At 47.2% G+C, this 16776-nt stretch overlaps 1 protein-coding gene across 3 annotated transcripts in view; it reads left to right on the forward strand.

Annotated features, from left to right (window-relative positions):
- The window catches only part of GTF2I (general transcription factor IIi), a 282609-nt gene that overhangs the window by 40244 nt on the left and 225589 nt on the right, over positions 1-16776 (forward strand). For all 3 annotated transcript variants that reach the window (XM_063953729.1, XM_063953728.1, XM_063953727.1), the window contains exons 3-4: positions 3845-3983; positions 8468-8569. In XM_063953729.1, the coding sequence (XP_063809799.1) occupies positions 3845-3983; positions 8468-8569 (241 nt within the window). The remainder of the gene's footprint in view (positions 1-3844; positions 3984-8467; positions 8570-16776) is intronic.

A 16776-nucleotide genomic window follows, 5' to 3' on the forward strand; every position in this document is an offset into this window, starting at 1 on the left:
AACAGACAGTTGTAGTAAATGGAGTGCAATATTTGGAAGGAAATGTTACCAGTGGAGTACCCCAGGGATCTGTACTTGGACCAGTTCTCTTTAATATCTTTGTTGGTGACATTGCAAATGGTATTAAATGGAAAGTATGCCTTTTTGCAGATGATACAAATATTTGCAACAGGGTAGACACACCGGGATGGGTAAAACAAATGATTGATGACCTAGCTAGGCTTGAGAAATGGTCAAGAACGTGGCAACTACAGTTTAATGCTAAAAAATGCAAAATCGTGCATTTGGGTCTCAAAAACCCAAAGGCTAAATATAGTATTAAGGGTACTATAATGGAAACTACTGAGGAGGAAAGGGATTTAGGAGTCACTATTTCAAGTGACTTAAAGGCAGGAAAGCAATGCAACAAAGCAATGAGAAAGGCAAGTCAGATGCTTGGTTGCACAGCCGGAGGAATCAGTAGCAGGAAAAAAGAAGTAATAATGCCACTGTATAGGTCATTGGTACGGCCTCATCTTGAATACTGTGTCCAGTTCTGGAGACCATATCTCGAGAAGGATATAAATACATTCGAGAGTGTACAAAGAAGGGCAACTAAAATGGTGCATGGCCTACATCACAAAACTTACCCGGAAAGGCTAAAAGATCTTAACATGTATAGTTTGGAGGAGAGAAGGGAAAGGGGGGACATGATAGAAACTTTCAACTATACCAAAGGTTTTAACAAAGTTCAGAAGGGAAACATTCTTCAAACGAAGAGGAGTATTAGAACTCGAGGACATACACTGAAACTGGAGGGAGTCAGGTTCAGGGAAAATTTAAGGAAAACTTACTTCACAGAAAGAGTAGTGGACGAGTGGAATAGCCTCCCATCAGAGGTGGTAGAGGCTAAGACTGTAGAGCAATTTAAACATGCTTGGGATACGAATATGAATATCCTTACAAAGAATTAAGGTTCAAAAAGGGTTGAGATTACCTAAAGGATAAAAAAGGGGTAGACTAGATGGGCCAAGTAGTTCTTATCTGCCATCAAATTCTATGTTTCTATGTCCTCATCCACCATCTTCAGCTTACCATAGCCTTCCTGCAATGACACGGGTGGCTAATCAACTGACAGAAGTCTGAGCCCCTCTCAGAGGATGGTACATCTGAAAGCTCTTCTAGATGCTCACGCACAGAGGATCTTCCTCCCACAGGACAAGATTGCGTCTCTTCACCTAAGAGTGCGCAGATGACTCCACAGTCATAGAGTATCCAGTCACTCAGCCATGCAGACATTGTGATCCATTGTTTCCACCTTCGACATGGTGGAATATGCTCAGTTCCACTCATGGCCCCTACAGCGCCTGATCCTATCCATGTGGAACGGATGCCCCAAGCAAATAAAATCACAAACAATGATTCTCTCTGTGACCGTTCGGACTTCCCTATTGTGGTGGTTGCAGACCTCCCACCTTGCCCAGGGCCGGGCATTCTGGATCCCGGATTGGGTCTTTCTCACAATGAACACAAGCCTCCACGGATAGGAAGCAGTCACCGGAACCCACTCCTTTCATGGCCACTGGACTCCAGCAGAACGGGACTTGCCAATCAGCGTTCTGGAGCTTCATGCTGTTGGACCCTCACCCTGGCTCAAGACATTCTTCAGGGTTGTCCAATCAGAAAATGCCACAGCAGTGGCTTATCTAAATCATCAGGGAGGCACTCGCAGTGTCTCGGCAATGGAAGAAGTAACACAAATTCTCCAGTAAAAAGAACTCCATCACCAGGCAATCTCCGCAGTCTTCATCCTGGAGATTCTCAACTGGGAGGTAGACTTCCTCAGTCACCAAGATATACACTCCAGAGAGTGGTCTCTGCATCCAGACGTCTTCCAGCTCCTGTTGTACAAATGGGATCTTCAAGAGGTGGACCTTATGGCCTCCCGACACAACTGCAAGCTTCCCTTGTACGGGTCCAGGACAAGAGACCCCGGCGTAGCCTTTGTGGATGCGCTGGCAGTCACATGGACCTTCCATCTGGCATACCTCTTCCCGTCGGTATCCCTCCTACCCAGAGTGCTTTGCAAATTCAAGCAGGAGGGCGGCACTTCGATCTTTGTATCCCCGGCTTGGCCCAGGAGCCATTGGTTCACGGATATCCACAGTCTCTCCATAGACGTACCATTCCCACTCCCTCTGCAACCAGAACTCTTGTCTTAAAGTCCCTGTCTGCACCCGGACCTAGCTTGTCTGTCTTTGACTGCATGGCTCTTGAGTCATCCTTCTTAAAATCTAAAGGTTTCTCTTGTTCTGTTGTACTGACGATGCTCCGGGCCTGGAAGCCTGCTTCAGCTCGTATCCATTACAGTGTATGGCATGCCTACTTCCAGTGTTGTGCTCAACATCACTATGATCCTCTGGTTTTTCGGATTTCCCGGATCCTTGCCTTTCTCCAGGTAGGTGAGGATCTCTGCCTCCTCCTTGCTTCTCTTAAAGTGCAGGTCTCATGGGATATGTCTATAGTTCTCTGTGCCTTGCGGCAGTCCCTGTTTGAACCTCTGGACTCTGTTGACCTACAATGGTTAACAGCATAGGCCATAACATAAGCAAGATTGGTGTCAGACTTAGAAGAACTTTCTTGCCATTCTCTGTTTGTGGTCTTTCATCATGATAGAGCAGTCCTGCGGACCAAACGAGGTTACCTCCCAAAGGTGGTATCTAGCTTCCTTTTAAGGGCCTAATTCAGACCTGATCACAGCAGCAACTTTATTAGCTAATGGGCAAAACCATGTGCACTGCAGGGGGGGGGGGGGGGGAGCACTTATAACATGTGCAGAGAGAGTTAGATTTGAAGGGGTTACCCTACCACTGATATAAAACTAGTGGACTATGCTATCTAGTTAATACATAGACAAAATCATTATTATTATTCATTACACTCTTAAAATACAATTCCCAACCAGAATAATATATGCTCCACTATCGTACACCAAACGTAATTGGCTACTTCAGAGTTCCACACAAGTCCATTCTACGGATGGAACTTGTGGTATTGTTTTGCACTGTGCGTGATTTTGAGCCGTACATACACAAATTATGAGCAGCTATGGGCGATTCCAAGTCTTGCGCATCTTGGTTACATCTCCAGTTGCAGTTAACGGGTATAACTGGGCTGCAGTGGAGTGTCTGCATTTAGGATAAGTGTTCTGAAATTGTGTTGTGGGTGTGTAAGTGGAATGATGGGCTGATTGTAGACAGATCTCTTGCACCTGCTATGGGGCTGATAGCAGGGCCATATTAACAATGGGGTGGATGGAGCTCCAACTCCAGGCCTCCACATAAAAATAGGCCCATCATCATGGCATCATGATTATCACTAGCCACCAGCTGGCCACATTATATCTATTAAGATTGCATTTCTATTTTTCTTACAAATTCATGCAATTATTTATATTTTTACATATTTAGAGAGACATTGGAGCTGATAGTGTAGGGGATGTACATGTCCATATGGCTCTCACACCTCCCCCGATTCTAATAATAGGTCCTTGAATATTTTCAGCTCCAGGCCCATGTGGCCCTTAATCCGGCCCTGGTTGATAGTGATGATGACTGCAGTCACAAGCGAATTCATAGGCAGTGCACATGCAAGGATGTATAGAACTCTGCATACAGGCAACATGTGGATGCACTTGTAGTCAGCTTGCATGCAACTCTGAGTCAGCCCACATGAGTAACAGTCCATGTTGAACGTAATATAATTAGCGCTGTTACAGCATTGCTACGCTTTTGGAATATTGATTATTGATCTATTTAGATATTTACTTATACAGTATACAGATATATGGTATTTTTCTCTGTAGTGCAAGGAGTTTGCCAGGGTGAAGGCAGAAGTAGCATGCATTGCTGTTTACGATTCAGAAGCTGTGATTATTGGCAGTAAGAAAGGAAAAGCCTTCTTAGATGCCAGGAAGGATTTCCAGAACGATTTTCTACAATATTGTAAGTAAGCTCAAATATTTCATGATATACACAAATTCTTATATTTGTGTTTGGTCTTAATCTTGTGTACAGTATATACACGATATCCCTGCCAAATTGTTACTTGTTAGGCTGGTGACAAACAGTAAACAGGAATAATATTCCCAGCAATGAACATACCTTAAGTCTTCATTTCCATATGTTTTTCTCTCATTCCTGTCTCAAAATGCAGTGCATGCATACCTGTGTACCATGTAAGCCATTGAAGACAATGGGGTGTATTCAGTTCGGGTCGAAAAATGTTTTTCAGGCAAATTCGTGCCCACCAAATTCAATAAATTCAACGGATCGGAAAACCTGACCCTGTCGAAAAAGTACATGTATCGGCGAATTTGCCGCCGATACACGTACTTTGTCGAATTTGCAGTCATTTTTGACAGGTTTTTTGCCTGTTTTCGACAATGCCGATTCGACTTTAAAAAAAGTCTGATTGGCATAGTTGAAAATGGGCAAAAACCTGTCAAATGCCCGCAAATTGAATGCTGCAGTGTCGGATCCTCTCCGTCGGAGAGGATGCAACACTAATTGAATACACTGCAATGTGCAGCACTAAAAAGAGTTGTACTGATTGTCTTTTAAGATTTGCTATATGTTTCCTTGGTATCATTAATATCATTTGGCAGTCTGTGTCAACTATAAAATAACCATTCAAAAATATGTAGGAGTGGCCAGAGGAGCAAAAGGAGAAGGGTATCAAAACTGCAAATGTATCAACCATTGGCACTTGTCTTTTTATATTATGCATAGGCAGGGCTGTAGCCAGAACTTTGTGGGCCCCATAGCAACATATTGAAGGGGCCCCTGTAACAGTGATTCTTGAGAGACACCTCTCCGCAGCAGTTACTCATTTTATGCCCCACAATAGTGCCCTAGTTAATTTCTCAACCCATAGTAGTGCCCTAGTTAATATTATGTCCCATAGTAGTGCCCAAGTTTATTTTATGAACCATCGTAGTTCCTTAGGTTACATGATGTCACATTGTAAGGCTGCCAGTACACATTATGCCACACAGTATCCTCAGTTCAAATTATGACATTCTGGGCCTGATTCAGATGCGGACACAAGGCGGCTATTAGACACAAATCGGTCAGTATTTTCCTACTGCAGATGCATATGAGCCGCAGTGCGCATGCACAGCGATTGAATTGCTATAGCGGACGTAACAAAGAATTAGATGCAAAGTGAGTGACAGGAAGACAGCATTTGGGGGTGATAATGGGTAGTGGTCAGGTAAACGCAGGCGTGTCATGGCCGTTCAGGCAGCATTTTCTGGGCGTGCACAAATTAGCAGTTGTGATCTTACTTGCTTCTGGAGAGCCCTTTGCGTTCCAGGAGAACAGCTGAGCCCACACGTCTTCAGAGGCACTCAGACTCTGTGACATGTTCCCATTTGTGACGATGGTACTGAAATATCACAGCAGTGGTATCACTATGCGCAGGTTAGCGTCTGCGCATGTTAGCAAATAATAGCAATTGCGTATGGCAAAAGATAGCAGCAACAAGAACAACCAAGTCGGAATCAGGCCGCTAGTGCCTCCATTTCATATTGTGGCCCATTACAGTGCCCCACTTCTTTTTTTTTTTTTTTTTAAATTACATTTTTATTGAACTTATTTATCAATAGAAGTAAAGGGAGGGAGTACAAAATTAAAAAGAGGATAGGGGGAGGGGACAGACCGGTACAAGTTTGTTATACACATGGTTATACAATAATATATCAATGGCACAGTAAACTGGTCCACAATGAGAAATCAGAATAACTACATCCCTTTGACCGCATGTGAATTGTCACGTGGGAGAACATATAGATGTAAATATAGCATCAAGAATAAAAATAAGTTCTCTAGATGATAAGGGTAGAGGGGCATTAACCATTAATAAAGAAACATACCAGGAGTACAATAAGGCATGAGATATAGGTGACATACTTGAAGTTAGCGGTAGTGATTGAACTCAGTCTAACTTACATGGACAGCGCTCCACTTCTTATTATGTAACATTATAGCGCCCTCTACATTATAATGAGCAGTTCAGATCATGACACATTACAGTGGCAGGCAGACCTGGAAAATTGGTATGCAACTTTACAACCTGAGTTTAGATCAGTGGCGTGCGGTGAGGTCAGTGGCTGGTGAGGCACTACAGCCATAATGTCCGGCGAATCCTGCCGATGACCCCTTCCGCCACCGAGCCAATGCCCGCTACTGCCTCTGAGCCGATGCCCGCTGCCACCGCCAATGGCTTACAAACTCGCCCACCATCAACTGACCCAGCCCTCCACCACTAATTTGCATCTCAGTCCGATGCCGCCAATGCCCGCTGCCTGCCTGCTCATCATACTTGTGATATATTGTAAAAAAAATGTAGAAAAAAAAAATTAGTGTTTGGGAAGGGAGTGGGAGGAGGACATGAATGCAATTTTGTTGTCCAGGGCTTCCATTAACTTAATGGAGAAGGGTCTGAATGGGTTTAAAAAAAAAAAAAAATGCGTGACGTCCCCCCTCCTAAGTATAACCAGCCTCGGGCTCTTTGAGCCGGTCCTGGTTGTTTAAATACTAGGAAAAAAATTGGACAGGGGTTCCCCGTATTTAGACAACCAGCACCGGGCTCTTAGTCTGGTCCTGGTTCCAAAAATACGGGGGACAAAAGATGTAGGGGTCCCCCGTATTTTTAAAACCAGCACCGGGCTCCACTAGCCAAGGACATAATGCCACAGCCGGGGGACACATTTAGGTAGGTCCCTGCGGCCGTGGCATTACCCCCCCAACTAGTCACCCCTGGCCGGGGTTCCCTGGAGGAGTGGGGACCCCTTAAATCAAGGGGTCACTAACCCTCCAGGCACCCAAAGGCCAGGGGTGAAGCCCGAGGCTGTCCCCAGCACCCCTGGGCGGTGGGTGCCGGGCTGATAGCCATGTGTGTAAAAAAAAAAAAAAAAAAAGAATATTGTTTTTTGTTGTGGAACTACAAGGCCCAGCAAGCCTCCCCCGCTTGCTGGTACTTGGAGAACCTCAAGTACTAGCATGCGGGGAAATAACGGGCCCGCTGGTACCTGTAGTTCTATAACAAAAAAATTCCTAAATAAAAACACAACTCACACACCGTGAAAGTAAAAATTTATTAAAACACACTCACACACGTCCACTTGTCCAGTAGAATCCAATAGGGGTATCTGTAAAAATGAACATTATACTTACAAACTGCAAGCCACAGGAGGGGGAGAGAGAGAGAGAGAGACTAACCTGCTGCTGCTGGGGAGAGCCGCACACACTGCAGGGCCACGCCGCTGTCCTGTCAGCGGGAGGATGAAGCCGGCGGAGGAGGGGGAGAGCCGCACACTGATGCTCCTGTCAGCGGGAGGACGGAGCCGTCGGAGGTGGGGGGGGGGGGGGGGAATGCCGCACACCGCTGCTCCTGTCAGTGGGAGGACGGAGCTGGCGGAGGAGGGGGAGAGCCACACACCGCCGCTCCTGTCAGCTGGAGGACGGTGCCGGCGGAGGAAGTCGGGGGAGAGCTGCACACACTGCAGGGCCACTGCTCCTCCCAGCTACCTCCAACGCCACTCACCGCCTCCTGCGCCGCGTATGGGTGATTGGATAGCGGATCCAGCACTGGATCCGCTGTCCAGTCACAGGTGCCTCGCTGACATGGGGGTGGTGTCCCTGTCAGCGAGGCACTTGTTTCAGTGCCGCTTTACCCATCTTTTTGAATGGGCTTTTACAGCCCACTGCTTGCCCCCCCGCACTGTCCCGTTTCCATTATGTTTGGGAGGCACTGCTATCAGTGCCTCCCAAACACATTTAAGCCAGGAAAATCATTAGAATTAAATAAAGACGATAATTATGACACAAAATATGTGTCATAAGTATCTTCTTTATATTATTTTAATAATTAATCACATGGGAGGCACTGCCTCCCCTGACTGCACGTCCCTGGTATAGATCCCCCTAAGCCACTGGGCCCATTAGCAATGGCACCCTTGCATCCACTATAGTTACGCCCATGCTTTAGTGCCTCCACTTCATATTGTGCCACATTACAGTGCCCCGGTTCATATTATGTAACATTATTATGCCTTCCAGTTCATTTTCTATCACATTACAAGGAGCAGGTCCAGGGGCATAACTACATATTATTGAAGGCCCTAAAGTTTCTATCAGTGGTTAAACATATAAATAACACATGTAACTGTGACAGGGAAGGTGGGCCCCTCTCAGCTCTGGGCCCCATAGCAGTTGCACTCCCTGCACCTGTGGTAGCTATGCCCTTTGCGCATAGGAATCGGTATTCTTTTTTTTACAAATAAATTATATATATACTATATCGATAGATTAAAAAAAATAGTGTACTGTTAAGACCTATGTTTTATTGTATAGTGTTGTTTTCTTTCTTTCTTTTTTTTTAAATGTTGAATATTACAATCTTTTTGGACTTGATTTTGTTGCAGGTAATTTGGATGATAAAGAACCAGTAATCAAGGCACTAAGGCTTACAGCAGACGGCGACTCTCTCAGAAAATCAGTTGAAGATTTGTTCTGTATTTGCTATGGTACTATGACATTTGTAGTTTTTCATTTTATGCACATTTTTGCTCTGGAACTCCACCAATTTTTTAATATACATGTTTCAGCTGATAATATTATATTAAAATCATATTTATTATTGTTCTGCTGCCTTAAGGGGCAGTTTGATATTTCTACTTATTTGCTGCAGAATCCAGATGACCTGTATGCTGTAATATACTTTAAGCTTGGATGATATTAGTCAGGGGGCCACTTACCCTACTTAACTATTATATTTAAAGGAAAATTGTTTAGGAGTGTGTAAAAGGAGCATGGATTATCACCAGACCAATCTTCAAAACAACTGCATAGCTTTTCTGACCATAGGAATAAATATTTTTCTGGATTGATTTCACAATATAACCAAGCAAGCCTCCTTTCAACTTTTACTGAATACATTGAATTCTCTTTTTAGCTTCCTTCTTTTTAGCCATTTGCAATGTGCTCAGTAAACTTTGCAGGAGGGCATATGCAAGACGATACATTAATCTGATACAGTCGCCGAGTGTATGTCGCTGAGATTGTTTATGCCTCTGCCCTTTGCTGACAATTGTTTAATGAAAAAGAAAAGGGAAATCTTTGTTTACATAAGAACAATTACTGTTGTAGTGTTAAAACTTTTCTCTGACGTCCTAAGTGGATGCTGGGACTCCGTAAGGACCATGCTGGGACTCCGTAAGGACCATGGGGAATAGCGGCTCCGCAGGAGACTGGGCACAACTAAAGAAAGCTTTAGGACTACCTGGTGTGCACTGGCTCCTCCCACCATGACCCTCCTCCAGACCTCAGTTAGAATCTTGTGCCCGGCTGAGCTGGATGCTCACTAGGGGCTCTCCTGAGCTCCTAGAAAGAAAGTATATTTAGGTTTTTTATTTTACAGTGAGATCTGCTGGCAACAGACTCACTGCAGCGAGGGACTAAGGGGAGAAGAAGCGAACCTACCTAACAGGTGGTAGTTTGGGCTTCTTAGGCTACTGGACACCATTAGCTCCAGAGGGATCGACCGCAGGACCCGACCTTGGTGTTCGTTCCCGGAGCCGCGCCGCCGGCCCCCTTACAAAGCCAGAAGCAAGAAGTGTTCCGGAAAATCGGCGGGAGAAGACTTCTGTCTTCAACAAGGTAGCGCACAGTACTGCAGCTGTGCGCCATTGCTCCTCATGCACACCTCACACTCCGGTCACTGATGGGTGCAGGGCGCTGGGGGGGGGGGGGGCGCCCTGAGGGCAATATAAGACACCTTGGCTGGCAAATCATCACAATATATAGTCCCAGGGCTATATATGTGATAAATTACCCCTGCCAGAATCCATAAAAAAGCGGGAGAAAAGTCAGCCGAAAAAGGGGCGGGGCTATCTCCCTCAGCACACTGGCGCCATTTTTTCTTCACAGTGCAGCTGGAAGACAGCTCCCCAGGCTCTCCCCTGTAGTTTTCAGGCTCAAAGGGTTAAAAAGAGAGGGGGGGCACTAAATTTAGGCGCAATATATGTATACAAGCAGCTATTGGGGGAAAAATCACTCAGTTATAGTGTTAATCCCTGCATTATATAGCGCTCTGGTGTGTGCTGGCATACTCTCTCTCTGTCTCCCCAAAGGACTTTGTGGGGCCCTGTCCTCAGTCAGAGCATTCCCTGTGTGTGTGCGGTGTGTCGGTACGGCTGTGTCGACATGTTGGATGAGGAAGGTTTCGTGGAGGCGGAGCAGAGGCCGATAAATGGGATGTGGCCCCCTGTGGGGCCGACACCAGAGTGGATGGATAGGTGGAAGGTATTAACCGACAATGTCAACTCCTTACATAAAAGGCTGAATGACGTAACAGCTGTGGGACAGCCGGCTTCTCAGCCCGCGCCTGCCCAGGCGCCTCAAAGGCCATCAGGGGCTCAAAAAAAAACGCCCGTTACCTCAGATGGCAGACACAGATGTCGACAGGGAGTCTGACTCCACTGTCGACGAGGTTGAGATATATACACAATCCACTAGGAACATCCGTTACATGATCTCGGCAATGAAAAATGTGTTACACATTTCTGACATGAACCCAAGTACCACATAAAAGGGGTTTTATTTTTGGGGAGAAAAAGCAGCCAGTGTTTTGTTCCCCCATCAGATGAGTGAATGAAGTGTGTAAAGAAGCGTGGGTTCCCACGATAAGAAACTGGTAATTTCTAAAAAGTTACTGATGGCGTACCCTTTCCCGCCAGAGGATAGGTCATGTTGGGAGATATCCCCTAGGGTGGATAAGGCGCTCACACGTTTGTCAAAAAAGGTGGCACTGCCGTCTTAGGATACGGCCACCTTGAAGGAGCCTGCTGATAAAAAGCAGGAGGCTATCCTGAAGTCTGTATATACACACTCAGGTTCTATACTGAGACCTGCAATTGCCTCAGCATAAATAGTGCTGCTGCAGCGTGGTCTGATACCCTGTCAGATAATATTAATACCCTAGACAGGGATAATATTTTGCTAACATAGAGCATATTAAAGACGTTGTCTTATATATGAAGGATGCACAGAGGGATATTTGCCGGCTGGCATCCAGAATTAATGCAATGTCCATTCTGCCAGGGAGGTATTAGAAACCCGGCAGTGGACAGGTGATGCTGCCTGTAAAAGGCACATGGAGATTCTGCCTTATAAGGGTGAGGAATTGTTTGGGGATGGTCTCTGGGACCTCGTATCCACAGCAACAGCTGGGAAGAATTTTTTTTACCTCCGGTTTCCTCACAGCCTAAGAAAGCACCGTATTTTCAGGTACAGTCCTTTCGGCTTCAGAAAAGCAAGCGGGTCAAAGGCGCTTCCTTTCTGCACAGAGACAAGGGAAGAAGGAAAAAGCTGCACCAGCAGCCAGTTCCCAGGATCAAAAATCTTCCCCTGCTTCCTCTGAGTCCACCGCATGACGCTGGGGCTCCACAGGTGGAGACAGGTGCGGTAGGGGCGCGTCTCTGAAACTTCAGGGACCAGTGGGCTTGCCCACAGGTGGATCCCTAGGTTCTGCAAATAGTATCACAGGGATACAGGCTGGAGTTCGAGGCGACTCCCCCTCGCCGTTACCTCACATCAGCCTTGCCTGCTGCCCTCGGAGAAAGGTAGTACTGGCGGCAATTCACAAGCTGTACTTCCAGCAGGTGAAATCAAGGTACCCCTCCTTCAACAAGGCCGGGGTTACTATTCCAAAATGTTGTGGTACCGAAACCAGACGGTTCGGTGAGACCCATTCTAAAATTGAAAGCCTTGAACACTTATATACGAAGGTTCAAGTTCATAATCGAATCGCTCAGGGCGATTATTTCAAGCCTGGAGAATTTCATGGTATCACTGGACATCAAGGATGCTTACCTGCATGTCCCTATTTACCCTCTTCACCAGGAGTACCTCAAAATTGTGGTACAGGATTGTCATTACCAATTCCAGACGTTGCCGTTGGTCTGTCCCCGGCACCGAGGTATTTACCAAGGTAATGGCCGAAATAATTATCCCGTACTTGGACGATCTCCTTATAAAGGCGAGGTCCAGGGAGCAGTTGTTCGTCGGAGTAGCACTATCTCGGGAAGTGCTACAACAGCACGGCTGGATTCTGAATATTCCAAAGTCGCAGCTGGTTCCTACGACGCGTCTACTGTTCCTGGGTATGGTTCTGGACACAGAACAGGATAAAAAGGGTTTCTCCCGGAGGAGAAGTCCAAGGAGTTGTCGTCTCTAGACAGAGACCTCCTAATACAAATACATGTGTCGGTGCATCAATGCACGCGAGCCCTGGGAATGATGGTAGCTTCTTACGAAGAAATTCCATTCGCCAGGTCCCATGCAAGGATTTTCCAGTGGGATCTGTTGGACAAGTGGTCCGGGTCGCATCTTCAGATGCATCGGCGGATAACCCTGTCTCCAAGGGCCAGGGTGTCGCTGTTGTGGTGGCTGCAGAGTGCTCATCTTCTAGGGGGCCGCAGATTCGGCATACAGGACTGGGTCCTGGTGACCACGGATGCCAGCCTTCGAGGCTGGGGGGCAGTCACACAGGGAAGAAACTTCCAAGGCTATGGAAAAGTCAGGAGACTTCCCTACACATAAATATTCTGGAACTAAGGGCCATTTACAATGCCCTAAGTCAGGCTAGACCCCTGCTTCAACACCGGCCGGTGCTGATCCAGTCAGACAACATCACGGCGGTCGCTCATGTAAACCGACAGGGCGGCACAAAAAGCAGGATGGTGATGGCAGAAGCCACAAGGATTCTCCGATGGGCGGAAAATCATGTGTTAGCACTGTCAGCAGTGTTCATTCCCGGAGTGGACAACTGAGAAGCAGACTTTCTCAGAAGACACGACCTCCACCCGGGAGAGTGGGGACTTCATCCAGAAGTCTTCCAAATGATTGTACACCGTTGGGAATGGCCACAGGTGGACATGATGGCGTCCCGCCTCAACAAAAAGCTACAAAGATATTGCGCCAGGTCAAGGACCCTCAGGCGATAGCTGTGGACGCTCTGGTAACACCGTGGGTGTACCAGTCGGTGTATGTGTTCCCTTCTCTGCCTCTCTTACCCAGGGTAATGAGAATAATAAGAAGGAGAGGAGTAAGAACTATACTCATTGTTCCGGGTTGGCCAAGAAGAGCTTGGTAACCAGAACTCCAAGAAATGATCTCAGAGGACCCATGGCCTCTGCCGCTCAGACGGGACCTGCTGCAGCAGGGGGCCTGTCTGTTCCAAGACGTACCGCGGCTGCGTTTGACGGCATGGCGGTTGAACGCCGGATCCTGAAGGAAAAGGACATTCCGGAGGAAGTTATCCCTACGCTATTTAAAGCTAGGAAAGAAGTGAACGCAAACCATTATCACCGCATATGGCGAAAATATGTTGCGTGCTGTGAGGCCAGGAAGGCCCCAAAGGAGAAATTTCAGCTAGGTCGATTTCTGCACTTCCTACAGTCAGAGGTGACTATGGGCCTAAAATTGGGTTCCATTAAGGTCCAGATTTCGGCTCTATCGATTTTCTTCCAAAATAGAACTGGCTTCACTGCCTGAAGTTCAGACTTTTGTTAAGGGAGTGCTGCATAGTCAGCCCCCGTTTGTGCCTCCAGTGGCACCTTGGGATCTCAACGTGGTGTTGGATTTCCTGAAGTCGCATTGGGTTGAGCCACTTGAATCCATGGAGCTATAATACCTCACGTGGAAAGTGGTCATGCTGTGGGCCTTGGCGTCGGCCAGGCGTGTATCAGAATTGGCGGCTTTGTCATACAAAAGCCCTTATCTGTATTTTATATGGATAAGGCGGAATTGAGGACTCGTTCCCAATTCCTTCCTAAGGTGGTATCAGTTTTTCATGTGAACCAACCTATTGTGGTGCCTGCGGCTACTTGGGACTTGGAGGATTCCAAGTTACTGGACGTAGTCAGGGCCCTGAAAAGTATATGTTTCCAGGACAGCTGGAGTCAGGAAAACTGACTCGCTAATTCTCCTGTATGCACACAACAAGCTGGGTGCTCCTGCCTCTAAGCAGACTATTGCTCGTTGGATCTGTAGCACGATTCAACTTGCACTTTCTGCGGCTGGACTGCCGCACCCTAAATCTGTAAAAGCCCATTCCACGAGGAAAGTGGGCTCTTCTTGGGCGGCTGCCCGAGGGGTCTCGGCTTTACAACTTTGCCGAGCTGTTACTTGGTCGGGTTAAAACATTTTTGTAAGAGTCTACAAGTTTGATACCCTGGCTGAGGAGGACCTAGAGTTTGCTCATTCGGTGCTGCAGAGTCATCCGCACTCTCCCGCCCGTTTGGGAGCTTTGGTATAATCCCCATGGTCCTTACGGAGTCCCAGCATCCACTTAGGACGTCAGAGAAAATAAGATTTAACTCACCGGTAAATCTATTTCTCGTAGTCCGTAGTGGATGCTGGGCGCCCATCCCAAGTGCGGATTGTCTGCAATACTTGTTTATAGTTATTGCCTAACTAAAGGGTTATTGTTGAGCCATCTGTTGAGAGGCTCAGTTATATTTCATACTGTTAACTGGGTATAGCATCACGGGTTATACGGTGTGATTGGTGTGGCTGGTATGAGTCTTACCCGGGATTCAAAATCCTGCCTTATTGTGTCAGCTCTTCCGGGCACAGTATCCTAACTGAGGTCTGGAGGAGGGTCATGGTGGGAGGAGCCAGTGCACACCAGGTAGTCCTAAAGCTTTCTTTAGTTGTGCCCAGTCTCCTGCGGAGCCGCTATTCCCCATGGTCCTTACGGAGTCCCAGCATCCACTACGGACTACGAGAAATAGATTTACCGGTGAGTAAAATCTTATTTTATTTCTCTTTCAGCAAGGCTGGGGAATACTGGACCATGCAGGTTGGCTGGAGGAATTAGCACATAAAGTATATTGGGGCAGATGTATTAACCTGGAGAATGCATAAGGAAGTGATAAACCAGTGATATGTGCAAGATGATAATGCACCAGCCAATCAGGTCCTAACTGTTAATTTACATATTGGAGCTGATTGGCTGGTGCGTTTATCACTTTGCACATATCACTGGTTTGTCACTTCCTTATGCCTTCTCCAGATTAATACATCTGCCCCAATGTACCTTTAAATTCTAAGCTCCTCCCCCTGCAACCCCAGAATTTCAGTCTTCTTTATGTACCTTATGGACTAGGGCATGTTTTCAGGGGCTGCAGTGCAGCCCTTATTGTAGCTAAATGATTTTCTCTTACGTCCTAGAGGATACTGGGGTCCATTTAATACCATGGGGTATAGACGGGTCCATTAGGAGCCATGGGCACTTTAAGAATTTGATAGTGTGGGCTGGCTCTTCGCTCTGTGCCCCTCCTACCAGACTCAGTTTAGAAAATGTGCCCGGAGGAGCCGGTCACGCTTATGGAAGCTCCTGAAGAGTTTTTTGCATTTATTTTTTCTCTAACGTCCTTGAGGATGCTGGGACTCCGTAAGGACCATGGGGAATAGACGGGCTCCGCAGGAGATAGGGCACTTTAAGAAAGCTTTGGACTCTGGGTGTGCACTGGCTCCTCCCTCTATGCCCCTCCTCCAGACCTCAGTTTTACACTGTGCCCAGAGCAAGATGGGTGCACTGCAGAGAGCTCTCTAGAGTTCTCTGCCTAGAAGCATTTTTGTTTGGATTTTTTATTTTTTTTCTACCTTTTACTACTTTTTCACAGGGAGCACTGCTGGCAACAGGCTCCCTGCATCGAGGGACTGAGGAGAGAGGAGCAGACCTTCTTGTCATAGTTAGGCTCTGCTTCCTCGGCTACTGGACACCATTAGCTCCAGAGGGGGTGAACGCAGGTTCTTACTGGGCGTCCACCCCCAGAGCCGCGCCGCCGTTCTCCTCACAGAGCTAGAAGTACAGAAGACAGAAGTCGTCAGGCGGCAGAAGCCTTCAGCTTCACTGAGGTAACGCACAGCACTGCAGCTGTGCGTCGTTGCTACCATACACCTCACATACTCCGGTCACTGTAAGGGTGCAGGGCGCATGGGGGGGGGCGCTCTGGGCAGCAATATAAACCTCTGCATGGCAAAAAGACTATATACATGTACAGGTGGGCTCTGTACATGTATATAAAAGAGCCCCCGCCATATTTTACTAAGTTTGAGCGGGACAGAAGCCCGCTGCCGAGGGGGCGGGGCTTCTCCCTCAGCACTCACCAGCGCCATTTTCTCTCCACAGCACTGCTGAGAGGAAGCTCCCCGGACTCTCCCCTGCTTACACACGGTGAAAGGGTGCTTAAAAGAGAGGGGGGGGGGGGGGCACATAATTGGCGGTTTACATATTATACAGCGCTGCTGGGGAAAAACATTTTGTGTTGGTCTCTAGGGTTATTGCGCTGGGGTGTGTGCTGGCATACTCTCTCTCTGTCTCTCCAAAGGGCCTTGGCAGGGATACTGTCTTCAGGAAAGGGGTTCCCTGTGTGTGTGTGAAGTGTGTTGGTACGCGTGTGTCGACATGTTTGACGAGCAAGGCTCGCTTAATGTGGAGGGGGAGTGCTTGAATGTCAGGTCGCCGTCGGCAACGCCGACACCGGAATGGGTGGATATGCTGAATGTCTTGAATGCAAATGTCAATCTATTGCATAAAAGATTAGACAAGGCAGAAGCTAGGGATCAGTCAGGTAGCCAGTCCATGCCTGTCCCTGGGGCGCCAGGTCCTTCGGGGTCTCAGAAGCGCACCATATCCCAGATCGATGACACAGATACCGACACA

This window comes from Pseudophryne corroboree, chromosome 2, assembly GCF_028390025.1.
Source record: "Pseudophryne corroboree isolate aPseCor3 chromosome 2, aPseCor3.hap2, whole genome shotgun sequence".
In the NCBI taxonomy this organism is placed as follows: Eukaryota; Metazoa; Chordata; class Amphibia; order Anura; family Myobatrachidae; genus Pseudophryne; species Pseudophryne corroboree.